The sequence below is a fragment of the Zonotrichia albicollis genome, chromosome 29, assembly GCF_047830755.1.
Source record: "Zonotrichia albicollis isolate bZonAlb1 chromosome 29, bZonAlb1.hap1, whole genome shotgun sequence".
Taxonomy (NCBI): domain Eukaryota; kingdom Metazoa; phylum Chordata; class Aves; order Passeriformes; family Passerellidae; genus Zonotrichia; species Zonotrichia albicollis.
The window spans coordinates 5,483,256-5,511,057 of record NC_133847.1 but is presented as its reverse complement, the minus strand read 5'-3'; the positions used below and the strand labels follow the sequence as shown (position 1 = coordinate 5,511,057).

The following is a 27,802-nucleotide window of genomic DNA, read 5'->3' as shown; positions in this document are numbered from 1 at the left end:
AATAAATGTTTCCTGATACCCAACCTGAGCAATTTGGAGCAACTTGAGGCCATTTCCCCTTGTGCCTCTGAGCAGTCACAGGTAACAGGAATTTTTCCCTCCAAACCCCCCAGTACAAAACACACTGCACAAAAGAAATAATGGAAGAACCCACGTGGAAATGCTGTCAAAGACAGTGGGACTAGCAGAGAAAGGAGAGGAAAATCTCCTCCTTCAGCTGCAGTGACCAGAGGGGACACACACACAACAGCAGCATGCCAAGTGCTGTCAGCCAGGGTGTGATTTTTGGGTTTATTAATTCTGAGTGCTGCTGCCCTCCAAGAACAGTGGCACCAGCACCCAGCAGAGAGGCTCAAGTGAGCTTCCTGCTCCTCTCAGTGCGGCTCTTGCCTGCACTAATGAGGGTGAGGAGGGCAATCCCAACAATGCTGACAATTTGTGGTAACCCCTACAAAACCCCAGTGTTTCCCCAGCAATATCTGATCCAGCCCCTCACTCTGGGATGGGCAGAGCTGTCTCATCTCAGCAAAGTGCATTTTTTTCCCCCAGAACATGTCTGTGGGAGGGAAGCCTGGCAGGAGGATGCCAGCAGCAGGGTGAGGTTTGGGAGGGTTCCTCTGTCATCTCCAACGAGCCATGTCAGGGAATCACAGCCCTGGGAGTCTGTGGCATGGAATCCATCCCAAAACAGGTGAGGGAACAGAAGGGAAATAATGCAGGGAATTAAAAAGAGGCGGGATTCTTAAAAAATGAACATCCATCACAAGCAGCCCCCCGGTGACAGCGGTGGGAGCTCTCACAGTGGCACTGAGGTGGGGCTGGCCTTTGTTGGGAACAATCCTGCCAACTGCAAACACACCCAGAGCTTCCTTCCTAGGGCTGGCACATGGTGGATCAGGAGGAATGGAGCCAGATACAAATGGCACAGCCCAGAGACAGCAGGACAAGGGAGAAACCCAGTGGTGGGTGCTTTTCATGGAATCCCAGAGTGGTTTGGGCAGGAGGGGACCTCAGAACCCACCCAGTGCCACCCCTGCCATGGCAGGGACACCTTCACTGTCCCAGGCTGCTCCAGGCCCAATGTCCAGCCTGGCCTTGGGCACTGCCAGGGCTCCTGGTGCTGCTCTGGGCACCTGTGCCAGGGCCTGCCCACCCTGCCAGCCAGGAATTCCTCCCTGGTATCTAATCTAAACCATCACTCCTTCAGTTCAAAGCTTTTTTGGTGCATCTGAAGCACCTCTAAAGCAGAATTTTGCATCATAAACTGGGGCTGTTCACACCCATCTCTAAGCAGGGACTGCCCCAGCCCTGTGAGCTCCCTGGGCTGTGCTGGGGCTCTGCAGGACCCCCCAAACCGAGCGTTCCTGCAGCCCCCAGCAGCGCTGTCAGGCCAGCACAGGGGCTCTGGGGATTGCTGTGCCTGTGCTCAGCTCTTAGGCAGGCTTTAATGGCCCTCCCTCCCTCCCTGCTCTCCCCCTGCAGCCGTGGGAGGCTGAGCAGCCAGAGCCGCATTGGCTGCAGATGACATCACTATTGATCCCTGCTCTCCTCCTGCTTTGCTCCTGCTTTGCTCCTGCTCCCTGGTGATGCTGCTCCACCTGCTGCAGCCCCTGCCCCTCTCTGCACAGAGGGAGCAGCCCTGGTGGGGTGTGTGTGCACATGAGTGTGTGTATGTGAGCGTGTGTGTGCTGGGGGAGGCCTCTACAACCATCATTACCGAGTGCTCCTAATTAAACAAAAACGTTCATCTTGCAGCACAATGTGCAGAATTCCTCTGAGTTTAATTAAAACAACTGCGACTGGAGGCGTGATCGGATTCGAGGATCAGACGAGCAGGGGAAGCATCTCTGAACATCACAGGCTGCTCCCATTCAAGGGCTCACATTTCCTTCCTCTCAGGGAAGTGGAGCTGCTCCATCCCCTACCAGCTGGGTTCCCTGTAACAACGCAGCTACAGCCTCATTGCAATCCCCCAGGACGTGCACACACGTGCCCTGCCACCCTCCCCACCCATCCCCAGCACCCCCAGAGCTGTCCCTGAATAAACAAGGAACGGTTCTGGTTGTGAAATCTCCTCCTGAAGGCAACTGCAGGAACAAAAGAGGCAGGCACAAGCTGGAGATGCTTCAAGGGCACATCTGGGCAGCTGCTGCTGCTGGTGGGGCTGTGCTGGCTCCTGCAGGCAGAGCTTTCCTGAGGTGCAGCTGCCATGGCAAGGAGCAGCCCCACACCTTGTTCATGCCATGGGGAGAAGCAGCCCCACACCTTGGTCATGGAGCAGCCCCACACCTTGTTCATACCATGAGAAGGAACAGCCCCACACCTTGTTCATGCTATGGGAAGGGATCAGCCCCACACCTTGGTCATGCCAGGGAAAGGAGCAGCCCCACACCTTGTTCATGCCATAGGAAGGAACTGCCCCACGCCTTGTTCATGCTATGGGAAGGAGCAGGCCCATACATCGTTCATAGAGCTGCCAGGTGAAAGAACAGTCCCACACCTTGTTCATGGAGCTGCCATATGAGAGAGCAGCCCCACACTTTGTTCATGGAACAGCCCCACACCTTGTTCATGCCATGGGAAGGAACAGCCCCACACCTCACACCTTGTTCATGCCATGGGGAGAAGCAGCCCCACACCTTGTTCATGCCATGGGGAGAAGCAGCCCCACACCTTGTTCATGCCATGGGAAGGAGCAGGCCCATACATCGTTCATGGAGCTGCCAGGTGAAAGAACAGCCCCACACCTTGTTCATGGGGCTGCCAGGTGAAGGAGGAGCCCCACACCTTGGTCATGCCAGGTAAAGGAGCAGCTCCACACCTTGTTCATGCCATGGGAAGGAACAGCCCCACACCTTGATCATGGAGCTGCCAGGTGAAGGAACAGCCCCACACCTCACACCTTGTTCATGCTATGGAAAGGAACAGCCCCACACTTTGTTGATGCCATGGGGAGAAGCAGCCCCACACCTTGTTCATGCCATGGGGAGAAGCAGCCCCACACCTTTGTCCATCCCTGACTCACACCCAGCTCTCACAGCCCTCTGAGTGGTGAAACACCTCAATGCCCCACTGAGCAAGGGAGGGTGAGAAAGAACAGGGGAGGAGGGATGAGGAGGGGCAGGGGAAGAGAGAGAGGAGCACTTCAGCTGTCATTTACAATAAATCCCACCTGGGGACAGGTCCTGTGCCTGGACCCAGCCCAGCTGCACACACCCAGCCCCAGCCAGGGCACAGGGCTGCTCTGGCCCCCTGTCACTCTGGGCGTAGCTAATTAGCTGTGCTGGAAATGAGGATGATTAAGGAAGATAAAGAGGGTGTTGCTGTGCTCTTTTCCCCGCAGGGTGTACACAGTTGTTTAATAATTTAGAGGAGGAGGGTGTGAGCGTGAGCAGCCGTGCCATGGAGCCGGTGCACAGAGCCATGGGGATGCTCTGAAGGGAACAGGAGGAGGGATTTTTCACTCTCCTCTGGAGATGTGGATGCTGGCTGGTCTCTACTGTCCTCATTCAGGGTGGAGGAAGCAGGAATGCAGGGATGGAGCAGCTCCAGTGCCACAAGTTTTAATCAGGATCGAAATCAAAACCCAGCACTCTCGAAGCTGTCCCTGCTCCTTTCACTATGTTTATGAGCACTAGAGCTGCCCTGTCCCCAGGTATCCTGGCACTGTGTGCCTTGTGAAATTACATCAACAAGTTATTTCCACCCAAGTGTCTGTCCCTGAGTCTCAGCTCTCTGTTACTGCCCAGCCAAAGCCAATTTCAATGCAGGGAGGAGTCTCAGCAATGTGCTCTGTCTGTCGATTCCATTTCTTTGGAGCTGCAGGTTCCACTGTGAAAGCAGTAACAGCCTAACAATGCTATTAAAATTTGTGGGCTCCCAGGCAATAAAGGCACCCTCAGATATGTGTGAGCACCCCAAAGCAGTGCAGGCAGTGCCTGTGTTCCCTCCTCTAACGTGTCCCCAGGTACCCTTCCTGCACAGGCATCTCTGGTAAAATTACTTTGATGTTATTCAGGAGCTACAGAATTAATCTGCTGTCAATGTCACCCAATTTTCAGGTCACTACAAGGAAAGCAAAACAAGTCAAGTTTGAAGAAAGGCTGCCAGGAATTTTCCAAATGGCAAGGTAACATTTTGGAGGGGGCAGCTTCCCTTTCCCATGGGACTCTCTGCTGAGCATCCAGAGCTGCTTCTTGTTTACCTTTTGTGATTTAAAGCCAACAATTACAAAAAAAAAAAAAACAACAAAAAACCAACAAACCACAAGGGATGGGGAGTCCACAACCTGTCAGTCTGTATCTATCCCAAGAGATGCAGATACTTTAAATTTATAAATCTATTTAATTATAAATATTATTAATTTTAATATTTTATATATTATAATTATAGATAATATATATTATATTTATATATTTATATATTTATATATTTATATATAAATGTATTTTTATCTTTTTATCTTTTTATATTTTAATTTAAAATTTATATTTATATATGATATTTACATCTATTTATATGTAACATAAATGTGTAATATAAATAATATATTTTATTATATATTTTATATTAAAAATATAAATATCCTTTTTGGCAGTAGGCAGCTTAGAGAATCTCCACCAACTAGGGGCTGGGGTGCCTGTGCCAACAACCTTCCTTCCTGCCTAAGCTACAACGAAAAATAACAACAGCTGGAGTCAAAACCAACTGGAAAATGCTTCCAAAATCCACTTTCTTTCCTTTTCTCCAAGCCCTGCAGGAGTCAGGTTTGCAGGCAGTGTCTCCAGCCAGCTGTGGAAGAACAGCCAGTGCCCGGAGCCCTCCCAAAGTGGGATCCCAGAGAAGCAGAGCAGGAAGGACAAGCTGGGAAGGGACTGTGTGAGTTGAGCAGTGTCCATCCCAGCTCTGCTGCTCAGGGGCTCCCCAAGGCTTCCTCTCCTGCAGTTTCCTGTTTTCAAGTGAAGATTTTCAAGTGAAGGCATGTGGGTTTCCACCAGGGTCTGATCCAGGAGTAATCATAGAGGGGCTTATGCTCAATCCCTTCAGTAGGGAAGGATGGATTGTTTTCTCTTCTGAAAAGAGGAAATATTTTCTGTGCTATTTGCTGTTAGGAGGCTGAGGACATGCTGCAGTGCTGGAAATGCAGGAAGGCCCCCCCAGGAATGTGTGGGATCACACTGCACAGGCTGCACAGCTGCCCCAGAGCCCCCCGAGCTGTTGGCAGCAGCTGGGCTCAGGTTTCCACCCTGCAGAGCGTGCCAAGGTAACAGGTTCTGCCAGTGACAGCTCCCATCCATCTGCAGGCTGTGGAGCAGCCCCCTCTCCCTGCTCAGCACCAGCTCTGCAAGCCAGAGCAGAGACACACAGGAGGAGGCTGAGCAGGGAGAGAAAAGACAAACAGGAGAGTGGGTGAGTGCAGAAGAGGGGAGGAACAGGAGAGGAGTGGATGCCAGCATGCTCACTTTGTCATTGTGCACATCAGTGCCTTTGGCTCGGTGCTTTTCACTTCCCCAGCACTTGAAAACGCAGATAAAGAGGAGACAAACTCTGCTGTGTGAGAGCTGAGGAGGGATGGAGGATGGAGTAACTCCAGCTTAGAGAGAAGCTACAAAATCTGCTTCCCTGATGCTGTTCAGCATTGCCTTGCCCACCCTGCAGGTGATTCCTGCTCCCCCAGGTTCCATGAACAGGTACCCCCAGCACTTGAAAACACAGATAAAGAGGAGACAAACTCTGCTGTGTGAGAGCTGAGGGGTGATGGAGGATGGAGTCATTCAAGGGGTAAAAACTCTGAATATCACTGCAGGGGCAGAACCTTCCCTTGCCACTGTTTTAAGCTGAATTTAAGGGGTAAAAACTCTGAATATGACTGCAGGGGCAGAACCTTCCACTGCTTGCAGCTGAATTTAAGGGATACAAGTTCTGAATATGACTGCAGAACCTTCCCCTGCCACTGCCTGTAGCTGAATTTAAGGGGTAAAAACTCTGAATATCACTGCAGGGGCAGAACCTTCTCTTGCCACTGCTTTCAGCTGAATTTAAGGGGTAAAAACTCTGAATATGACTGCAGGGGCAGAATCTTCCACTGCTTGCAGCTGAATTTAAGGGGTAAAAACTCTGAATATCACTGCAGGGGCAGAACCTTCCACTGCTTGCAGCTGAATTTAAGGGGTAAAAACTCTGAATATCACTGCAGGGGCCCTTCTCCCAGGCTGTCACAGCTCCAAAGGAATCCATGGGAATAAGTGTGAAGAATAAGGCTCCCACCCTCTGGGATAACCACAGTTAGACACACTCCTGTCACACTGCACCGTTCCAAGCTCCTGACAGCTCCATCCCACCACCTCCCTCCAACAGAAGGTTAAATGCCATGCCAGGCACAGGAGCTGCACACACATCTAAGGCACCTACACAAATCTGTCAGGCATGACTGGACCACGGCCCCCCACGCTCCCAGGCAGCCAAAATCCTGACAGCACCGAGCCCAGGCAGGGATATTCCCAGCTGAAAAGGGAGGCTGGGGGCTTTGCCTTGTGCCCCTCGTGTCTGGTGTGCATTCCCTGCTGCACTTTGGGGAGCCACACACCAATTCTGCTCTGCAACTATGAAGGATGTGCTCGTTGCCTGCTCAAACATAAATATCCAAAATTTATGGGTATTTATGGATTTGAGCTGCTCCTGGAGGGAACACTGGAGTTTCTGACTGCCCCATAGGCAGAGCTACCCCTTGGCCCTGTGGGGCTCCTGCCTGCAGCTCCTGGGATTGTTCACTGCAGAGAGAATGGCTTTTACTGCTGCTGGTGCTCAAACACCCATGGCTTCACCCACAGCTAAGCTAAATTCCCCTTGGGAGCTCTCAGGCTCTAATCCACCACCCCAATTCCCACCAGGATCACCTGCACTGCCCTGTGCTTTGAACAGAGAACATCTCTGGGTGCTCCAAACCCTCAAATGGGTCACTTTTAGCATCCAGCACTTCCCACAGTGATTTTGGGGATCTCCAGGGCAATAACAGCAAACATCCAGAGGCATCCAGAGCAGCAGCATATTGTTCCCTCCCCCACATCCAGTTCAGGGAGCATATTTCAAACAGATGACACGAGGGAGGCATCCACGTAAACATCCTCTGTAACGGGAACAAGTGGGAAAAAGAACCAGAACAAAATGGAGAAGGGAATTGTTTTCTTGGAGAGTGCACAGAGCCAAGGACCTCTGGGAAGAGGGGAGAAGCCCAGAGAGGCACAACAGGAATCCTGCACAAGGAAAAACGTTTGTGCTGCTACCAAATGTGTGAAAACCCATGCAGATCTATAATAATGGCCTTAACCCCAGCCCATTAAGTGGTTCCTCAGTGAGGGTTTTCCTGGAGCTGCATTTCTGTGTGTGTAATGGGGAGCTCCTGGTGCTGCTCCTGAATCTGGGGAAGGAATTTTTGGAGGGGAGGAAGATCATAAGGGTCATGGGATAACTCAGGGTGGAAGGAACCCCAGCACATCATCAGTCAAACCCCCTGAAGGGAGGTTTAGCTCTATTTCTTACACAGCATTTTTATTCCTCTTGGGGGTAAGAGCAGCAAACAGATCTGATGGGTCAGAACAAACCAAACCAAACACAACAAAATCCAACAAAACCAACCAAACCCAACGAAATCCAACAAACCAAATCTGACAAACGCAAATCCAACAAACCCAACCAAACCCAAAAAACCCAACCAAACCCAACAAACCAAATCCAACAAACCCAACTAAACGCAACAAATCCAACCCAACAAAATCCAATCAAACCCAACCAAACCCAACAAACCCAACCCAACAAACTCAACCCAATCCAACAAACCCAAACAAACCCAACAAACTCAACCAAACCAAACAAAATCCAACAAACCCAACCAAACCCAACAAACCCAATCCAACACAACAAACCAAACCCAACAAACTCAATGAAACCCAAAAAACCCAACCCAAAACCCCCAATCAACTCAACCAAACCCAACAAACCCAACTCAACAAACCCAACCAAACCTCCAAAAAAGGAGAATTTTGAACCTCAGCCATGGGTTTTTGAGAGCCCTCGCAGCCAGCTGGGGCAGGTTCTTACCTCGGAGCACGGTGAGCTTGGCGTGGACAGTGACCTCCCCATGGGGGTTCTGAGCAACACATTCGTAAATGTTCTCATCCCGGGGGGTCCTCAGGGGCTGGATCCTCAGAACAGCTCCTGCACTCTCATCAAACTCAATGGTCTGGGGACAGAGAGAGACACACAGGATCAGTGCCCTGGGCTGCTGCTTCTGAGAGACACCACACACACATCATCAGTGCCACAGCCAAACCCTGCCAGTGACCACTGACCCACCAAACCCCCAGGGTGCAGCTCAAAAGCTCTGAAAGAACAAGCCATGGTGATGGGGTGGGGTTGGGGGGGTGTTCAGAGCACAACTGGGGTGAAGGAGGACGAGACAGACCAAAGGAAAACAAAATAAAAATGGACCCCTGCCTTGCTCCTCCATCTGCAGGGGCAGCTGACAGCACAGAGCTCCTCTGAGCACACAGCTGCCTGGCAGGGCTGAGTCCCACAGCAAATTCCACAGCATGACCTCCCAGTCCTTGCTCCTCTGCTCTCATTTCTATCTAAACAATGCCAATTGCTTGGGTCTGGCTGCCAACAACTGCAGTGTTTACTCCAGACTGTCCCAGGGTTGAAATGCTGAGCCACAGATGGGTATGGAAGGTACATCTACAGAGCTGAAGCACCACCAGCTTAGCTGGGGTTTCTTAGGAAAGCAGGAAGTTATATTACATCCCAGGAAGGGGAAAAACCCAACAAAACAAAATAAAAATCTTCAGTAACATAATTGAGCCAAGTTCTCTCTTGCTTTGGAACAAACCCAGCTGTTGACATGGCCAAGAGCTTGCATTTCTCCCCTCCTGCTGTTAAAACTCCTCCCCTTCCAAATTTCCCTTTATTATCAGTTCTGGGGTGGCCAGAGAGGAGCAGGGGCTGCTTTGTGTCAGTCTCTCTTCCCAGTGACACCAGATTTCAAGGACATCTCTTACCTCAAACCTCTGAGAGTTGACTTTCTTCCCTTTCTTGTTCCAGGTGACCCTTGGCTTTGGGTCTCCAGTGGCTTGGCACACGAAGGAGGCCACCCCTCCTGACACACCAATTTGGTCCACAGGCTTCTTAATGAACACAGGGGGACCTTGGGGACAAAAAGGAAACACCATCAGTGGCACTCACAAAGACAAACCCCAATAAACACGGTTTTTAGTTAACAGTAGTGTTGTTGTTGCTGCTCTTAATGATCCCAGTTGAAATTAAACCTCTTGGCCTTTTTCAGAGCAGCTTTTACCTCCACTCTACATATGAAGTAGCTCCAGCAGAAAATGATGAAGGGCCTGATCCTTCAAAGAGATTTCAATGCTGCAAAACCTCTTTTTACTCCTGAAAAGTGGACTTTTAAATTGTTTTGTACAGGGGAAATTGCCCTTGCAAAAGCCATCTAATGAGCATCACCAGAAGCTGGTAGAGCTGAAAACAACACTTAGAAACAGTGAATTGCACTTCCCAGCCCCTTGGACACACCAAAACACCAAGAACAGGGGAGATTTACAGGAACAAAGCCAGGGAAGGGGAGAAGGTGGGAGAAGGACCTTGAAATAGATGCCCAGCACAAGACTCCCAGGAAAGACTCCCATGGGGAAGGCTAGGGCCAGGTTTATAGATAGTTGGGTGGCTGGGGTGAACATGTAGGGTAGTGGTCCTAGAAGGTTAATGAGTAGGAGTAAGATTATGAGGGATGTTAAAATTGGGGCTCATTTGTGTCCTTTTTTTATCTAGAGAGAGCCAGGGTCTCCTGCAACCTGCCCAGAGCCAGCAGCAGGGCAGCAATGCCTCAATACACCTGAAAAAAACCAACACCTGAGCCCTGAGCACCTCTCCCTCAGCCCCTTTCTGGTCCCATCAGCATCCCCCTGCCCTCAGAGCAGCTCTGCAGGGATGGCAGAGCCTGGCATGGGCCCTCTGAGGTGCCCACAAGAGGAAGCCAAGGCCAGCAGCGTTTGTGCACAGCCCACATCGCCCCCACCCTCTGGAAACCCTCCTTTCATGCTCTAACCTGTTTTCCTCGAACGCTTTCCTCTCGTCTCGTTAGTTTAAAATTTATTGAAATATTTAAATCACAAGGCCAACAGCTGTCTTCAAATAAAATCACTCAGATCGTAAAGCTGCCGTCTGTTTTCTTGAGGAGAGCAGAGCATGTGACTCTGAGATGTGTGTATTTATCTGTTCATACTCGGGGGGCTATAAAATAAGATGCAAATAGCTTTCCCCCATGGGGGCAAAGGGGAGCTGAGGAGAAGTCTCCAGGGTCTTTTAGGGGTCAAAAGACAAAAGGAAACCTTCTCCCTTCCCTGGCCAGCAGTATATAAATAAAAGGCACTGAGCAAGCTCATGTGATGCAATCAAGCATTTGTTTCCATGCTGGAGGTAAATACAATTTGCTGGAGCTGTTTACGTCCCACCGAATGCTGTGTGTACAAAGCAGTGCATTTATAAATATCCAAATCTATATTTAGAGGTCAGAGCCTTCTTTGCAATGTTACAGCTAAAGGTTATCAGGCAGGTCCCACTGGAGGAGCTGGTGCTGGGGGATCTGTCTTGCATCTGAGAAAGGTAAAACCCAAACTTTGCTCCAGGCTAAGATATAAATGCTCACTCTGGCCCCGACTTCCTTCCTGCCCTCACCTCCGCTCGATATCTGAAGGGTTTGCAGAAGTCAATGCTGAAGGTACAGCTAAAAACATCCAGGGCTTTTAAGAACACTTTATTGATGCGAGTTCATTTCCTAAAATAAAAGCCCCTAATAAACCTTAATGTCACGTATACATTTAAATGGGTGCAGGCTGCCTGATGAGAGCTGAGACGAGGAGAAAAACAAGGTTCTATTTCCGTCCTCAGAACGGGATGGTGCTTAAAAAACCCACTGAATTTGGAGCCATGGCTCAGCATCCCTTTGTGGGGTCAGGGTGGGGTGACTGGGGCTGAGCTCTCTGTGCTTGGGGCCTTTCCTGAGCTCCTGCAACTCCCAGCTGCCCACAAGGGACTCACTGTTAGACACAAGGAGCCAAATAAAAAATCCCCAGCACCCAACCCACTGGATTTTACTGCTCGCTTGGAAAATGGGTGAGAATCAGAGCGAAAGTGTTGATTTGAAAATTGCCCTTGGATGGAGAGATCCCTCCTGATTCCTGTGGCTTTGGATATAGAGAGATCCCTCCTGGTTCCTGTGGACAGAGAGAGATCCCTCCTGGTTTCTGTGCCCTTGGATAGAGAGAGATCCCCCCTGATTCCTGTGCCCTGAGCTCCACTGGCACATGGAGAACAGAGAGATCCCCCCTGGTTCTCATGCCCTGTGCTCCACAGGATTTTGGGGCTCAGGTGAGAAGGGTGAGGGTCTCCTCCTCCTCCCCCAGCCCACGGCACACCCAGGCAGTTCCTCACCAAACACAAAGATTCTGCTGCTGCCTCCTCTCCCCTCTGCTCCTTCCCCCGTCCCCGCGACACCAAGGCAGGAAAAGCCACTGGAACACAGTCATGTAAAAACCAGCCAGCATCTCCCTGTGAGGATGACACAACAGGCTGGGAGCTCTGCAGCAGCGAGGCTGGAGGGGTGTAGGAGTGGGGAGAAGGAGGGGACAGCTCAGCCTTTCCACCAGAGCCCCTCAGGAGGGGCTGCCACGCTGGATGGGCGGTGATGGACGAGCAGCGAGGGAGACAGCCCAGCCACCATATGCCTGTCTGAAACATCACAAAACACAGACAGGGAGAGGGATGGGGAGCCCAGAGGTGCTCTGAGGGGTGGGAGACAGGCAGGAGAACAAATGAGCTCCACAGATCCGAGCTGACAGCTGATGGCAGCAGGGGGAGAAGGAGGAAGAAGCAGTTATGGATGGGCACCACGTCCCTGCCTTGCCCACACCACGTCCCTGCTGACCCACACAGAGCTGCAGCTCCTTCCTGGCCGGTGACCAACCCTCATCATCCCACTGGGGATGGGGCAGGCTGTCCCCTGGCCCCCAGAGTGCCCCAGAGCTGAGGTTGCAGCAGGGGCACAGCAGGGAGGGCATTTCCTGCTGCCTGATGAGCTGCAACCCCTGCCCACCAGCACAGCCCTCCTTGTGCTCATCACTCCCATTCCATCTCAAGCAAATGGTCCCATGGTCTGAGCTCCACATGGAGAACCCAATCGGGAGCATGTCCATGCTGCAGGAGAGGCAGAGACACCTTCTATCCTCACCCAAAACCATCCAGCAAATTCACCATTTTGTGCACAAACACACACACAGCTCCACCTCTGAGAGCAAAGGTAAAAGATGAGACCATGAAGGCACTCATGGCTGAGGTTATTTTGCTTTTAGCTGCACAACCCAGTGAGCTGCAAGCCCTGCCCACCAGCACAGCCCTCCTTGTGCTCATCACTCCTGTTCCTCCTCCTCAAACAGCCCCATGGTCTGAGCCCCACGTTCCCCATGGAGAACCCACTTGGGAATGTGTCCATGCTGCAGGAGGGGCAGAGACACCTTCCATCCTCACCCAAAACCATCCAGCAAATTCACCATTTTGTGCACAAACACACACACAGCCCCACCTCTGAGAGCAAAGGTAAAAGATGAGACCATGAAGGCACTCATGGCTGAGGTTATTTTGCTTTTAGCTGCACAACCCAGCGAGCTGTTCTGGGCTCCGGAGCGTTCCCATAATTGGGATTCTGGCTCTGGTGCCAGCCCAGCTGCCCTTGGGCTCGCCCTTGCTGCACCCCCAGCTGCCACACGAGGCAGGGAGGTGACAAGCCTCATCTCTCACACCTGTCTGTCTGTCTGTCCTGCTCCAGACACCACACGCAGCTCGGGGCAGGGCACAGACTGCTCCACGCTCAGCACCCCAGGTGGCACCGAGCACAGCTGCAGCCTTGGAACGCACAGAGAAAAACAAAACAACCACAAAACAGCCACAAAAACCTCGCCAGAGAGAGCTCAGACACCTTCCCCAGGAGGTGCTTCTTGGGAAAAAGAGATAAACATTGAAATTCTTCTGGAATTTCCCAATAACCAAGCCATGTCAGCTGGAATGAGACATCTCTCCCTGTTATTTCTCACCTCCTGCTAATTTCCAGAGCAATCTGGAGCAAATTTGATGTCATTCCCACTGCCATGCACAGCATTAAACCCCCCTTTCCCTCCTCTCTCTTCCCTTTGGTTTCTGGGTTGGAGCTTTCTGCTGCTCTAGTAGAACTCCATCTCCCTTTTCCACAATTTCTCCAGCTGGAGAACGAGCCCAAGGTGCTCCACAAAATAGTTGTGCTTTGAATTCCTGTCTAGGAAGGTGGGATTGGGGCCCAGGAAGGTGGAATTGGGGTCCAACCATGCTCCCAGGGTTTTTTTGCTGCTCCTAGGATTTGTCTCCTTCACCAAGGATTTGTCTCCTATTGCTCCCAGAGTTTTCCTGCTGCTCCCAGGTTTTCTCTTGTGCTGCTCCCAGGGTTTCTTTTCTGCTCCAGGGATCAGTTTTACACACAGCTGTTGTTCTTCTCTACCTGTACATGGAGACCCCTGCCCTGAACTGGGGACAACCAGAGGAGCAGCTCTGTCACCTCAGTGGACAGGGAGATAAAATGAGGAGCAGGAAGGATGGGAGAACCAGTGGGAATGAGAAGACACCAGCAGGGAAAATGGCCCAGAGTGGGATTCCTGGGGCTGATTCCTTGGCCAGGAGTGGGACTTTGCTGCTCCTCATGAGTCCTTTCCAAGTGAGGAGAACTGGGGCAGGCTGGAGAGGAGGGAGGCGCTGAGAGCGAGGAAGTGAGGGTTGGAGGGAGGAGAAAGCGCAGAGCAGATGAAAACAGGAGAGAGCAGCCAGATTTGAGACAGATGGAGAGTGGGGAGCAGGGATGGGCTCTTGGGAATGGGTCTGTGCTCCACAGCAGCAGCGTGGGGGAGATGCACACAGGCTACAGGAACACAGCTCCAGGATTCACATTTTCCTTCAGGACAAGTGGGAAAACTCCAGAATTCTCCAGGATTCACATTTTCCTTCAGGACAACCAGAATCCACATTTTCCTTCAGGACAAGTGAGAAAGCTCCAGAATTCACATTTCCTTCAGGACAAGTGAGAAAGCTCCAGAATTCAGATTTTCCTTCAGGACAACCAGAATTCCCATTTTCTTTCAGGACAAGTGAGAAAGCTCCAGAATTCTCATTTTCCTTCAGGACAACCAGAATTCCCATTTTCTTTCAGGACAACTGAGAAAGCTCCAGAATTCTCCAGAATTCACATTTTCCTTCAGAAAGCTCCAGAATTCACATTTTCCTTCAGGACAACCAGAATTCACATTTTCTTTCAGGACAAGTGAGAAAGCTCCAGAATTCTCCAGAATTCACATTTTCCTTCAGGACAAGTGAGAAAACTCCAGAATTCTCCAGAATTCACATTTTCCTTCAGGATAAGTGAGAAAGCTCCAGAATTCACATTTTCTTTCAGGACAACCAGAATTCACATTTTCCTTCAGGACAACTGAGGGAGAAGCACTGGGGAGGAGTGTCTATGGATGCACTCCACAGGACTGAGGACACCCCTTGGAGAGCTCCTGCAGACACTCTGGACCTCACAAAATCCAGGGTTTTACTGACAGGTTTTGCACTTTTTTTCTTTCCGAGGGCTGTTTCTCGGTGCCTCGCAAATAAAATTAAAACGAGGCTTTTCTGACAGAACAAACAAACAGGGAGTGAATTATATTCCATTTCCCCGTCAATAACTTCTCCCCAACCCAGTCTTATCATCATAAAAAGTCCATTAGGCAGTAATTGGGGAGGGCAGGGCTGGCCCAGGGAACAGGAGCATGCCTGCTCCCCAACTGGCCTTTTCTGGGAAGGCAGACAGGATAATTATAGGCTTCAGATGGAGACTTCCTCTGACTGTCAGCAGCTCTTGGCTCCCTTCAGGGAGATGGCACTGGCAAGGTTGGGCAGAGGAGGGTAAAAAAAGACTGAGGATGGTTTATTTTAGAAGTGAAATGCTTGCACCTGGCTATTCCCCTGCTGCTGAGCCACCAAAGCCCTCACCTGCCTCGGAAAAGCTGGGTTACCACAGGATGCTGTTCCCCTGTGGGCAGGAGGAATGTCACTTGGAGGATTCCTTTCCACCCTTCTCCTTTCTGCAAGGCTCAGAGGAGGAAGGACAGCAGTGAAGGATGGCACTGGGATTAGCACACACAGAAAATGGTGAGGGAGATGCTTGGAGGATTCCTCTCCATCCCTCTCCTTTCTGCAAGGCTCAGAGGAGGAAGGACAGCAGTGAAGGATGGCACTGGGGTTAACACACAGAGAAAATGGTGAGGGAGATGAAGAATTGATTCAGTACACCTTTACTACACAAATCCAACAGCCCCAACCCCTGTGCCAGCTCCCCTTTTGCAGGCAGCACATGCCAGGCTGTTCTCACTTGAGGATGGTGATTTGGGGATCTGGCACACCCACACAGCTCCTGCCTGCAGTGCCATGGGATCCAGACCTTTGGGAGCCTGCAGCACTGAGGCAGGAGGAGGCTGAGGCTACCAAAAATCTGCTCCTAATTCTGACATCCAAGGTGAGAAAAACCACCTTATCCTGCCTGCTGGAGGGGAAGCATAATCCATGCTCCTGGTCTGTTTAAATGCTGGTTTTCAGGGATGGGCTGCTCCTTATCACCTGGGAGCAGCAGCTGGGATGAAGTCATCCCATTGTGACAGGATTCCTCCAGGCTGCACATCCCATGCATGGAAAGGATCCACCTCCCTCCATGGCAAACAGGATGAGCCCCAGCTCCAGGGAGTGGCACCTTGATACAGCCCAGGAGAACACAAATCCTCTAGCTGGATTTATGCAAAGGGGCAGGGCACGTGTGGTGCTACACACAGGGGATGCAAACTGCTGGGTGGGACAGGACAGGGAGTTGTGTGGCCATTCCACAAAACTCCTCCTCCCCTGCCTCAGTTTCCCCACCTCCCTTCCCTCACCCATCCCACTGGGAGCACAGCAGGTGCCCCAGCTGCTGATCTCTGCTCCCACCAAGCAAGGAGTGACCAGGTGGGGATTCAGCTGGAGCTCTGGCCAGGATCCTCCTCCACCTGCTGGCACTACCAGGAGAAAGCTGCAGGTGCTGGTGAGCAGCAGGAGCTGAGGGAGATGAGCACTGCTGAAATGGAGGATGGCAGCCTGGGATTCACAGAATTCACAGAATCACCGGGTTGGGAGAGACCCTAGAGATCATCGAGTCCAACCCAGCCCCAACACCTCAATTAAACCCAGCGCCACATCCAGGCTTTGTTAAACACTCCCAGGGATGGGGACTCCACCACCTCCCTGGTCCCTGGGAATTCCCAAAATTCCCCCAGATTCACAGAATTCACAGAATTCACAGAATCACTGGGTTGGGAGAGACCCTAAAGATCATTGAGTCCAACCCAGCCCAGATCGACCTCAGTATTGATGGGTGCTGACAGCAGAGCTGGGCAAGGGATCTACCTCTGGATTTACAGATTCACAGAATGACCAGGTTGGAAGAGACCTTAAAGATCATGGAGTCCAACCCAGCCCCAACACCTCAATTAAACCCAGTGCCACATCCAGGCTTTGTTAAACACTCTCAGGGATGGGGACTCCACCACCTCCCTGGTCCCTGAGAATTCCCAAAGTTCCCCCAAATTCACAGAATTCACAGAATGACCAGGTTGGAAGAGACCCTAGAGGTCATAAATCCAACCCAGCCCCAGCACCTCAATTAAACCCTGGCACCCAGTGCCACATCCAGGCTTTGTTAAACACACCCAGGGATGGTGACTGAACCTCCTCCCCAGGCAGAACATTCCAGAACTTTATCACTCTTTCTGCAGAAAACTTTTTCCCGATATCCAACCTAAATTTCCCTTGATGAGGAAGCTCCAGCAAGCACAGGAGCGTGGCCAGCCAGGACCCTGGGGGTACCCTCTATCAGCATCTCATCCCAGATCTGTCCACACGTCCCATAACGAGGCATAACAACCCAGGGCAGAGCCAGAGACCCCAGGAGCTGTCCTGGCAGCTTAATGAGGGCCCCTTGTCCATCAATGACAGCAATCCCAGGCTGTTAGCAAGCAGCAGCTCTGCCCTTGCCATATCGCTCAGACAGCTTCTCCTCCAGCCAGGTCATTGGTATTGGCACCCTGATTCACCACCCACCTAGAAAAGAGCCAGCTGGAAAGGAATTGGCTCTTTGCTCAACCTCCACTGCTCTGTTTGAGTCACTAAAGGATCAGAGTCCACAGGGGATACCAGAACATGGAAAAACATGTCAAGGGTTGGCTCGTCCTGCAGCCCTTCCAGGCACCAAGGAAAAGATCCCTCTCCCTTTCATTGCCTCAAGGGGCAGCTACTGGAATTAATCACAATTAGTAGTTCCACAATTAAAAGCAGTGTATCATAGCACTCACAGAGAAAAAAACCCACAAACGCCCTCAAAAGCAAGCAGATCCTCCCTGAACAGACAGATAAAGGGAAATGAGAGCTGCAGGATCTTCCTGGCTCCCTGGGAGATCACTGGAGCCAGTCTCAAGGTGATCTTTAAGAGCTGAACTGAAAAAACAACCTCACACCATCTTTTCACAAATTCATCCAAACAAATCAAAGTCTAGGCTAAAGATTTGTAAGATCTGTCAGCACTCCTAGCAGCATGCTCAGACTAATTTATAAATAAATCCATGGATTCCAACGGAGGTGAGGGAGGATGAGGACACAGTCAAATTAATTTGACTTTATTAATTAAAAAAACCACCAAGTTTCATCACCCCACCACTCTTTAGAGGTTGCGTGAGAGTGGGGGGAGCTACGCTCATTAATTATGCAGAAAATGCAAAACTATCATCCTCTGAATGAGTTTAAAATAAGGAGAAACCCTTTCAGAATGGGGAGAAATTACTCCCCAAGGCAGCTGAAATTTCTCTTGCAACTTCAAAGGACAATAAATTATTCAAATCACTCGCGCCACTCGCACGCTCTCTCACTCTCTCCCCTTCTCAATTTTATGCTCCTGAGTCAATTAAAGATTTGGAGGACTCGGAGAAACTTTGTAGAATGCTAAACCAGTTGCAGCTCCTTCTATTTATTATTTCTTTTCCCCCTTCTTTAAAGCTTTGCTTTTCCTCTCGGCCTCAAAAGGAAACAGAAACGACTTTGTGCGCCGCGGATGAAACGAGCGGCGCTGGTTCCACCCCGCCCGTGGAAACGTTTCATGTCTGCACCCACCAGGGTGGGACAGGGCTCTGTGTGCACGATTCTGGGAAAACAGGTCAGCCCAGAGTCCCTCCTGTCAACGCCTGAAATAATTCATCCCAATCTCCCCTCTCAAACCAGAGCAGCAGACATCCAAAATGCGTTTGTGCTGCTCTCTCCTCGGGTCTGTGGTCGCTGCTGCATCCCAAAGGTCTCTCTGTCCCTGGGGTCTGCTGCTAAACCCCACAGGGGCTGCAGGAGGAGAGCCCAGGCTGCTGGAACCAAACCTGGGGCTCATCAGAGACCCACAGGGATGCTCATGAAATGCAGGAGGAGAGTCCAGGCTGCAGGAATCAAATCTGGGGCTCATCAGAGCCCCCCAAACTGCTCAGGGGCTGCAGGAACCAAACCTGGGGCTCATCAGGAACTGCAGGAGGAGAGCCCAGGATGCTGGAACCTAATCTGGGGCTCATCAGAGCCCCCCAGACTGCTCAGGGGCTGCTGGAACCAAACCTGAGGCTCATCAGAGACCCCCAAACTGCTCAGGGGCAGCAGGAACCAAATCTGGGGCTCATCAGAGACCCCCAAACTGCTCAGGGGCTGCTGGAACCAAACCTGGGGCTCATCAGAGCCCCCCAAACTGCTCAGGGGCTGCTGGAACCAAACCTGGGGCTCATCACACTGGACAAGCAAGGGAAGCCCTTACTCCAAAAAGCCAATGGAGGCAAGGCAAAGGAGCGTTGGGAAGGTGCAGTCACAGAGTGAGGATGCTCCCCTCTCCCTGGCCAGCAGCCTGTACCCTGGTAGCTTCCTGCACACAGCAGATGGTGTAAAACGTGACTGTTTTCGTGAACTTTAACAATCCCCCAAAAAATTATAGGCAGCTGCAGCGTGCAGAACATCACAGCTTTCTAAGGTGGGGACTGGGACCAATTATGCTGCAAGAGAACATCCTTGGCTGGAGGGGAAGAGTGGCAGGGAGTAAATAAAAGTGTTCTTGGGAGATTGTGTCTCACAGGCCAGCTCGAGCCCAGATTCCATCCCACGCACGCAGGAATGACATTCCTCTGGTCGGGCGTCCTTGAAAAACACTCTGCCTGCCTTCTAAGAATAATACTGGGCTTGCCAGGCCACAAAAGGGAGGAATCCCTCACAGATTCCCTTCAGTGACCCAGGAGATTTGTGCTGAGCTGGTCTTGAGAAGACACGAGCACAGAGACAGAGGAAAAGCCAACGTGAGGCTCTGGAATGATCCCGTCCTTCCTGGCAAGGGCAAGAAGTGCTGGTGTGAAAAGGACATTAAGAAAGAAGCCTTGGCTTCTTGGCAAAGCCTGACACAGAGGAACAGCCCCAGTTTTGCCATCCAGGTATGAAGACAGACATTTCCCCCATCCCACTCCTCTGCAGGTGACATTTTCGCACAAGCCACTTGTTTACACAACAAACAGATGCTCTTTTCCCCTAACTTAACCATCTAATGAAGCTGAGCAGAAAGAGCCTCTGGCTGGGAAAAGATCCTTCAGCAGGAGACACCCATGGCTGGGTCCCAAACACCGTGGCTGCTGCTGTCCCCAGGTGCTCCTCAGCAGAGATTAATCTAATGAGCATTCCCAGCGTGGGGCACAGCTGAGACCTGGCAAGTGACAGCCCCCTCTGCCCCCAAGGAAGCTCTTTCAACACATGATTGATTTCCTCTCTGGATCCTACAGGAGACACAAACTTTCCAATTTGAGTTATCTTGGAAAAAAAAAAAAAAAGAAAAGAAAGATTCATCACTTGATCCAGTCAGGCAAGGTTTAATTTAATCAGGCACTTAAACAAGGTGACACAGAAGCTTAATTCAGTGTCCTTGAGTGAGACAACAACCAGCCCAGAACCCTCAGCAAGATCACAGCTGGCACATGGAGAAGGCAGCAATGGGAAGGGAAAAGGGAAGGGCAGTGCACACAAGGACAGGGAGATGTTCCCTCCCTGCAGAGGCAACCAGTGCACGAGGAGCAGGAGCAGCAGGTGGATCTGGGCAGGGGAGCAGGGATCTCTGCCTGTCCAGGATTCACTGCTGTCTCCTCTCTCAGACCCCACTCACTGCAGGGACAATGTGCAACTCCAAGGGAAAACTCCACCACGCTCCAAACGACCACAAAACCTCCTGGATGCTCCCACCTTAAATTCATAAATTCTGCTCCTCCTCCAGCCCATCACTGTGGGAACCCAGAACATCCCTCTGGCTGTCCTGGACTGCCCAAACCCCTGCCAGGGGGCTCAGAGACCCTGGCACAGAGCCCAAAACACCTGTGGGTTTGATTATGACCCCTGGAGCAAATTACCAACCTTAGATGAAGATCTGCAGGCCACAACAGTTTAAATAGAATATTAGTGAAGTTTTCACAGGAAAAGGAGATTTTGGGGTTTTGGTATGGGGATTCAGGAGGCAAGATGGAGGGAACTGGGTGTGTCCAGACTTCTTCTTGGCCTCCATCTTCTGCTGTGATGGTGGCACTTTTGGATTGGTTTAGAGTAGAAGCTCACTGTCTAACATAGGTGATAGGTATTGGGAAGGAATTGTAAATATTGTACACGTAGTTTTTAGTATAAAGACATAACACTGCCCTGGGGGCAGGCAGAGTGTCTGGACTGTCCTGCTGGATGGACCTCAACAGGGCAGGAAATAATTTTTTATAGATAAGATAAAATAAACAACCTTGAGACCGAGAAATGAAGAGCTCCAACTCATTCTTCAAGCGTCCGAAGAGCGCTTGGGAAGAGAGACTTTTAACAATCTTGGGGTCACAGCAACCCAGAAAAGCCACCAGCTCCTGCCCCTGGTGTCACAGAGCACAGCCCTTCCATGCCACACACCTTCAACAAGGCACCAGCTCCCAAAATACAGCCTGAACGTGGACCTGGAGGGGCTCCAGCGCCATCCCACCACAGCTTCTGCATCCCACCACAGCTTCTGCATCCCACCACAGCTTCTCCATCCCACCACAGCTTCTCCATCCCACCACAGCTTCTCCATCCCACCACAGCTTCTCCATCCCACCACAGCTTCTCCATCCCACCACAGCTTCTCCATCCCACCACAGCTTCTCCATCCCACCACAGCTTCTCCATCCCACCACAGCTTCTCCATCCCACCACAGCTTCTCCATCCCATCACAGCTTCTCCATCCCATCACAGCTTCTCCATCCCATCACAGCTTCTCCGTCCCATCACAGCTTCTCCGTCCCATCACAGCTTCTCCGTCCCATCACAGCTTCTCCGTCCCATCACAGCTTCTCCGTCCCATCACAGCTTCTCCGTCCCACCACAGCTTCTCCGTCCCATCACAGCTTCTCCATCCCACCACAGCTTCTGCATCCCATCACAGCTTCTGCATCCCATCACAGCTTCTCCGTCCCACCACAGCTTCTCCATCCCATCACAGCTTCTCCATCCCACCACAGCTTCTGCATCCCATCACAGCTTCTCCGTCCCATCACAGCTTCTCCGTCCCATCACAGCTTCTCCGTCCCACCACAGCTTCTCCGTCCCACCACAGCTTCTGCATCCCACCACAGCTTCTCCGTCCCACCACAGCTTCTGCATCCCACCACAGCTTCTCCATCCCACCACAGCTTCTCCACCACCTCTGTGACCCCCATGTGCTGCAGACCTGGCTGCTGCCTCTGCTGGATGCTCACAGAGCCCCCCTCACATGCACCTCCCATGAATTACTGTGCTCTGCAAATTAATGATGGAGCAAGGGCAATTAAAAGGGAAGAAAGCCAGGGTAATGCATCATAAAAGGGGCTTTATTCTTTTATTTTGTCAATTGCAATTTAGATTTAATTATTTATGGTAATACTTCAGAGTGTGCTGGTAAGGCTTCTATACGGTGATTTATAAAAGGAAGGAAATGTAAGTAATAAGTAATGTTCCCTGCCCTTAAATCTTTGCTGGGGTGGAGAGAGCCATGCACCAGCCTTCTGTGTATGCAAAGTGCCAATTAGCAAAGTGCTACTGTAAAACACAAAGGTTTAATCAATGAGAAAAATCCACTTGAAAACAGCGAGCATGCTGATTCCAGTCAGAAAAATGGCCACATTTCCTTGCACTAAATGGCTTTTTATGTGCAACTGAGGAGCACTTGGAGGGGCCACGTGGTTCCTTTGGGGGGCACAGGGGCCTGACCACTGCCCTTGGCCAAAAGCAGCTGTGCCCTGCACATCTGGGCAGGAGCAGCTTCTGCCCAGCTGCTCAAGGGACAGACAAAATGAGAGGTTTTAGGGTGCTCAATCTGCACACACAGAATGGGAGGTTTTAGGGTTCTCAGTTATTCTGTAGAGACAGAATAAAAGGTTTTAGGGTGCTCCCTCATTCTGCACACACAGAACGAGAGGTATTAGGGTGTTCATTTATTCTGCACACAAAATGAGAAGTTTTAGGGTTCTCAGTTATTCTGCACATACAGAACAAGAAGTTTTAGGGTTCTCAGTTATTCTGTACACACAGAATGAGAGGTTTTAGGGTGCTCAATCTGCACACACAGAATGGGAGGTTTTAGGGTGCTCATTAATTCTGTACACACACAATGAGAGGTTTTAGGGTGCTCACTCATTCTGCACACACAGAACAAGAAGTTTTAGGATTCTCAGTTATTCTGCACATATAGAATAAAAGGTTTTGGGGTGCTCAGTTATTCTGCACACACAATATAAAAAGTTTTAGGGTTCTCACCATGGAGGTTTTGTGGCTCTGGGTGTGTGAACAGGAAACAGCAAAGCTTGGTGCTGTGCCCAGGTCCATCAGCAATTTGGGAGCAATTCCTCTCCCCAGACTCATCTGTCTCTGCTGCCCGGTTCCGCTCAGCTCCAAGGGGCACATTTGGCTGTGCAGCTCCTGGGGATGCCTCCCTAATTCCCTGCAGCCATGCCAGTTCATGGTACTCACACAAACAGCAGAACTCCCAAGGAAAGGATCACACTTTCCATTTAATGGCACCACTGAAAATAATAACGGAATCAGTAATTTCCAGTTCCATGGCTGCCTTTGAGCACATGGAAGAAACAAAGAAAATGTCCATGTTCAACCAAAGAGAAAAGAGAAAGAACATGCCTGTGTCACACCTTTCAATTATTGTTCTCTTCAGCTTCCCAAGGAGGAACAGCGGGCAGAAAGTAGCGTGGTGCTTTGGATTTTTAATTTAAATGGCAGTTTCCTTTAAATAGAATGCTCCTGCCACAGAAAGACTTAAATCACTGACTGAGATCAATTAGCTTGGGAGAGAAGGGAAGTATTTTAATGGTCCTTTGATTGCAGAGGCCACAGAGCTGCACTGGGAGAGAGGAGAGCCCCAGCTCAGCCCAGGCTCTGGGATCTGCTCCCTGCCAGGCTGGGAGGTGATGCCCTCCAAAATCCACAATCCCAGGGGTTTCCCATCTCTCTTCCCAGCACGGTGTGCCTGGGGGCTGCAGGGCCTGGGGTGAATCAGGGCAGAAATGGGGTCAGCGCCGTGGCCAAATGGAAGCTGGCCAAGGGATTACAGGGATGTGACAGAGCCCGGGGCCATCTGATGGGAGGGGACATTGTCAGAGCAGGGACAGCTCCTCTCACAGGCTCTGCAGCCGTGACAGGCAAAGCTGTTTGCTGCTTGCAGCCCAGCCTGGCTGCAATGGGATCACCCAGGAGCCCCTCCAAGGGCAGGAACCATCACCAGCTCGCTGCACACTCATCCTCAGCAGGCTGGGAGCTCCAGAGACAGCTGGCACCAGGCAGCATCCCCAGGGCACAGGGCAGGGAGGTGCTGGCACGCTGCAGGTCAAGAGCAGACACAACATCTGGCCCAACATCTGCACAGCAAGCAGGTAAGAGCAGCCAGCCCCATCCCAGCAAGCTGCAAAGTTCCTGCACGGACATCTGTGAGCAGCCAGAGGGAAAACAGCACCAAACCCTCCCAGTTCAGGATCCAAGGACACTGCAGAGCTACAAGAGAGGGAAACTTGGCTGCAAGCAGCAAGGTGTCTGCAGAGCAGAGAGATTTCAGCAGGGCTCAGGCCACACCACGGGTGCATTCTGTGTGTGGCCAGCACCAACCCTTCCTGAGGGCACAATTCCCCCAAAAGGGCTCTGTAGCAGCCAGGCAGCATAAAGACTCTCCCAGCTCTGCTGGAATCCCTGAGCAAACCTCACCCCAAAGAGGAGGGACACACAAGATTGTTTGCTCCTTCCCAGGAAAATGAAAAGCACGAGAGAACTGAGGTCACTCAGCCATGGTTTGGAGAAGCCTTGATGCTGCCATGTCCCTGTCAGCACTGAGCACACAGGACCCCTGTGCACTCAAAATTCAAGTGGACCCCAATTTTCACAGGCACTCAATTGCAGAACACCTGAGCTCTCCATCCTGCAGAGCTGCAGTTTGCTTTGCAAACTGATTTTGCCAAGTGTTGTTATAGGAAACCAGTGGCAAGAACAAGACTCTGGAGCCCAGACTCCAGATTTCCACCGATTCCTCTCCTGACTGCACTGCACCAAGAGCCAGGAATGGAGATTCCCAGTTTCACAGCCAACAAAGCCACCCTGAGCCCACAGAGCAGCCCCCACTGACTCTGGGTGCTCATAAAGACCCTGCATAGCATCGGCTCCATCACCAACATAGGACAAATCCCTGGATAAATCCTGGGGCAAAAGGCAATTCCCTGCCACACTCTGCAGTGCTGCTGCCACTCCACACAGCTCAGCTGAAGCTGTGGGTCACTTTTTGGACACCATTTGAGGTGCAGACTGATCACCCCACCATGAACCTCCCAGAGCCCAGCTCACTCACCAGACTCACAAAATACAAAAAGAATAAAACACAGCATTATCTTCCTGCACGTGAGTGTTCCTCTCTGCAAAGAGGGATTAAGCATGAACCCAGCAAAACTCAGAGAGAGGCAAGGGCAGGCACATCCCCACTTGCCTGCTGCAGAGAGGATGGAAAGGACCCTTCCAAAAACATCTCCCAGCAACAAAAGGTCACGGATCCATTCAATCCCCGTCATCCTAATAAACCCTGATAACCAAGTGATTACGTGAAAAGCTGTCAAGGGCTGCGCTGACCAGAGCAGCCCTCTCACCAGCTTCAAGCAGCTTTGCTGGGGAGGAAAAAAAACCTCATAATTCAATCAGCCTGGAAAAGTCTATTCCCCACTGATCCCAAGCGATCAGCCTTCATGTCAAAGGAACATTACACTCAAGTCGCTGAAGATTTTCACTTCTTTTTTTTCTTTTTTCCTTCCCCTTTTCATTTTTTAAAGCAGGAATTGAAAGGCAGCAAAGATAAAACCTGTGTTGGACTGGAACTGGTTCACTCAGGGGAAGGAGAAACATAAATGCTCTTTCTTGAAATGCTGTTTGGAATCCAGCCCCAGAAAGGAACGTGACAATGGTCACCAGTGAAAGGCAGGAGCAGGAGGGGACAAAATGGGTGAGATGGGGTTGGGAAAGGTGGGGGAAGGCTCTCAGGCAGCTTCCCCCCTTCTCTCCAGCTCTTGGGAACAACCTGGAACTCAAAGCAGGCTGTGAGGACCCAGCTGCCCGTGGGGCTGGGAAGGCACTGGTGGAGAGTTAAGGGTGTTGGAAAATGAAAAACTACTGAGAATGGTGAAGAAAGGAGCAGCGAACAGCAGAGTCACTCACTCTCAGCAAGGCAGTCCATCAGCAGCACGGAGAGGACGTTCACGAGGGACAGCAGCGAAGACATTCCAGGGCTGGGAAGGATCCTCATCCTCTGCGCAGGCCCTGGGCCCCGGCCGGGCAGGCTCCGGCTCAGCCTGGTCAGCGGCGTCTCCCCAGCCTGGTCAGCACCTGTGGGCACAAAGGGGCAGATCTGAGGGGCTGGGGATGGCCAGGGGGTGGGCAGAGCCTGAGTGGCCATGGCAGCGCACGGGCCTGCAGGGACATGGGCACCTTCCCCGGGGTGGCATTGAGGGGTGGCACTGAGCACCCACCCGGCTCCATGGGGTGAGCCCAGCTCCATCAGGGGCTCCGGCTCCACAGGGTGACCCCAGCTCCATGATATGAGCCCAGCTCCATGGACAGAGCCCAGCTCCATGGACCAGCTCTATGGGGTGAGCCCAGCTCCATCAGGGGCTCCAGCTCCACAGGGTGAGCCCAGCTCCACGAGGTGAGCCCAGCTCCATGGGGTGAGCCCAGCCCCACAGTTAAGCCCAGCTCCATGGGCAGAGCCCAGCCCATGTTTAACCCATCAGGTTCAGCCCAGCTCTAACCCATCAGGACTTTAACCCATCAGGTTCTCTCCCTCCCCAGCACAGGACCCAAGGACCCTCCGAAAGGGAGATTTTTCCACAAAAGCACAGGGCAAAGAAGCAAACCTAAAACCGATTTAATTCCAATATAAAACCTCACACATGAAAAACCCAGCAAGGAAAGCAACAAATCCCCCCCAAGCGAGATGCTCCTGCCCAGACAGGCTGTGCTCCCCCACCACAAGAGCCAGGAGTCATGGGGGTGTCCCAGAGCTCCTTTTGCACAGCAAACACACACTGGAAATGCTCCAGCAAGGCTGGGGCTGCAGCAGTCTGAGAGCCCCTACCCACTCAGTGCCTCAGTTTCCCCACTTGCAGCACAGAGAGGAACTGTGTCACTGAGGAAGACAATGACAATACCTGTTCTTACCAAGGAAGAATACCTGGAGCAGGGTGTGCCATGGCTGATCCTGGTGGATCAAGCCCACACAGCCTCCATGGGAGGTGAGGGAGATTTTCTCCTGAGCAGTTCTGCCCTGGACGTGGCAGAACGCGGCAGCAGGGGCAGCTCCAGCTCAGCACCAGCCTGCCGCCCTCACCCTGCCAGCACATTTCCATGGAGACCACTGCTGCCTCCAAAGGGAGCTCCCTGCCCACAGCTTCACCCTGATCCCTGTGCAAAGCTGGAGCGCCATTAGGGCGGCTGTGTGTTCTCACCCACCACCTCAGCGCTGTGTGTCAGCACTGGGAAATGCTTCCCTCAGCCACACGGGTGGGACCTGCCCCAGAAGGGCTGAAAATAGAGTGGAGCTGCAGCCACAGCCTCCTCATGGCGTTGGCAGCTCAGAGGTTTCCATCAGGGATAATGGCCAGAGCTGGGCGAGCATCGCTCAGATCTGACGGATTCCTTCCCGCTATCGTTGCTCCAATTAGAAATCAAACCCAGGGTTTATCACCTTTTGGAGGAGAGCCAGGTAGGAGATACTGTGCAATGATCAAAGGCTTTGAGAGGGCTAAGGGGATAGTGAGGCTGTTGAAGCTTTCTGACACACATCAGGGCGGGAGAGCGTCGGGACAGGCAGTGTGAAGGGGCATTTTCATCTTTTTCTGTCCCATTAACTCTCCAAGGCTGAAGTGTGCAGAATTAAAAGAAAAACCAGGATAAACAAGACGTCCCCATACGTACTCAGGCCTAAAGAACAACTTTTCAGAGAGAAGCTTTGCACTTTGAGGATTACAAAGCCTCTGCTGTGTGCTCTGTGCTAGCCCAGATCCACCGTGCTTCAGAGCACAA

The 27,802-nt window shown here is 51.5% G+C and overlaps 1 protein-coding gene across 1 annotated transcript in view; it reads right to left on the bottom strand.

Moving 5' to 3' along the window:
* Window positions 1-27,802, bottom strand: part of PTPRS (protein tyrosine phosphatase receptor type S) — a 128,460-nt gene that overhangs the window by 69,379 nt on the left and 31,279 nt on the right. Inside the window, exons 2-4 of the mRNA XM_074528550.1 lie at window positions 25,940-26,107; window positions 9,054-9,199; window positions 8,098-8,239 (exon numbers count right to left, since the gene is read on the bottom strand). Coding sequence (XP_074384651.1) covers window positions 8,098-8,239; window positions 9,054-9,199; window positions 25,940-26,107 — 456 coding nt within the window. The remainder of the gene's footprint in view (window positions 1-8,097; window positions 8,240-9,053; window positions 9,200-25,939; window positions 26,108-27,802) is intronic.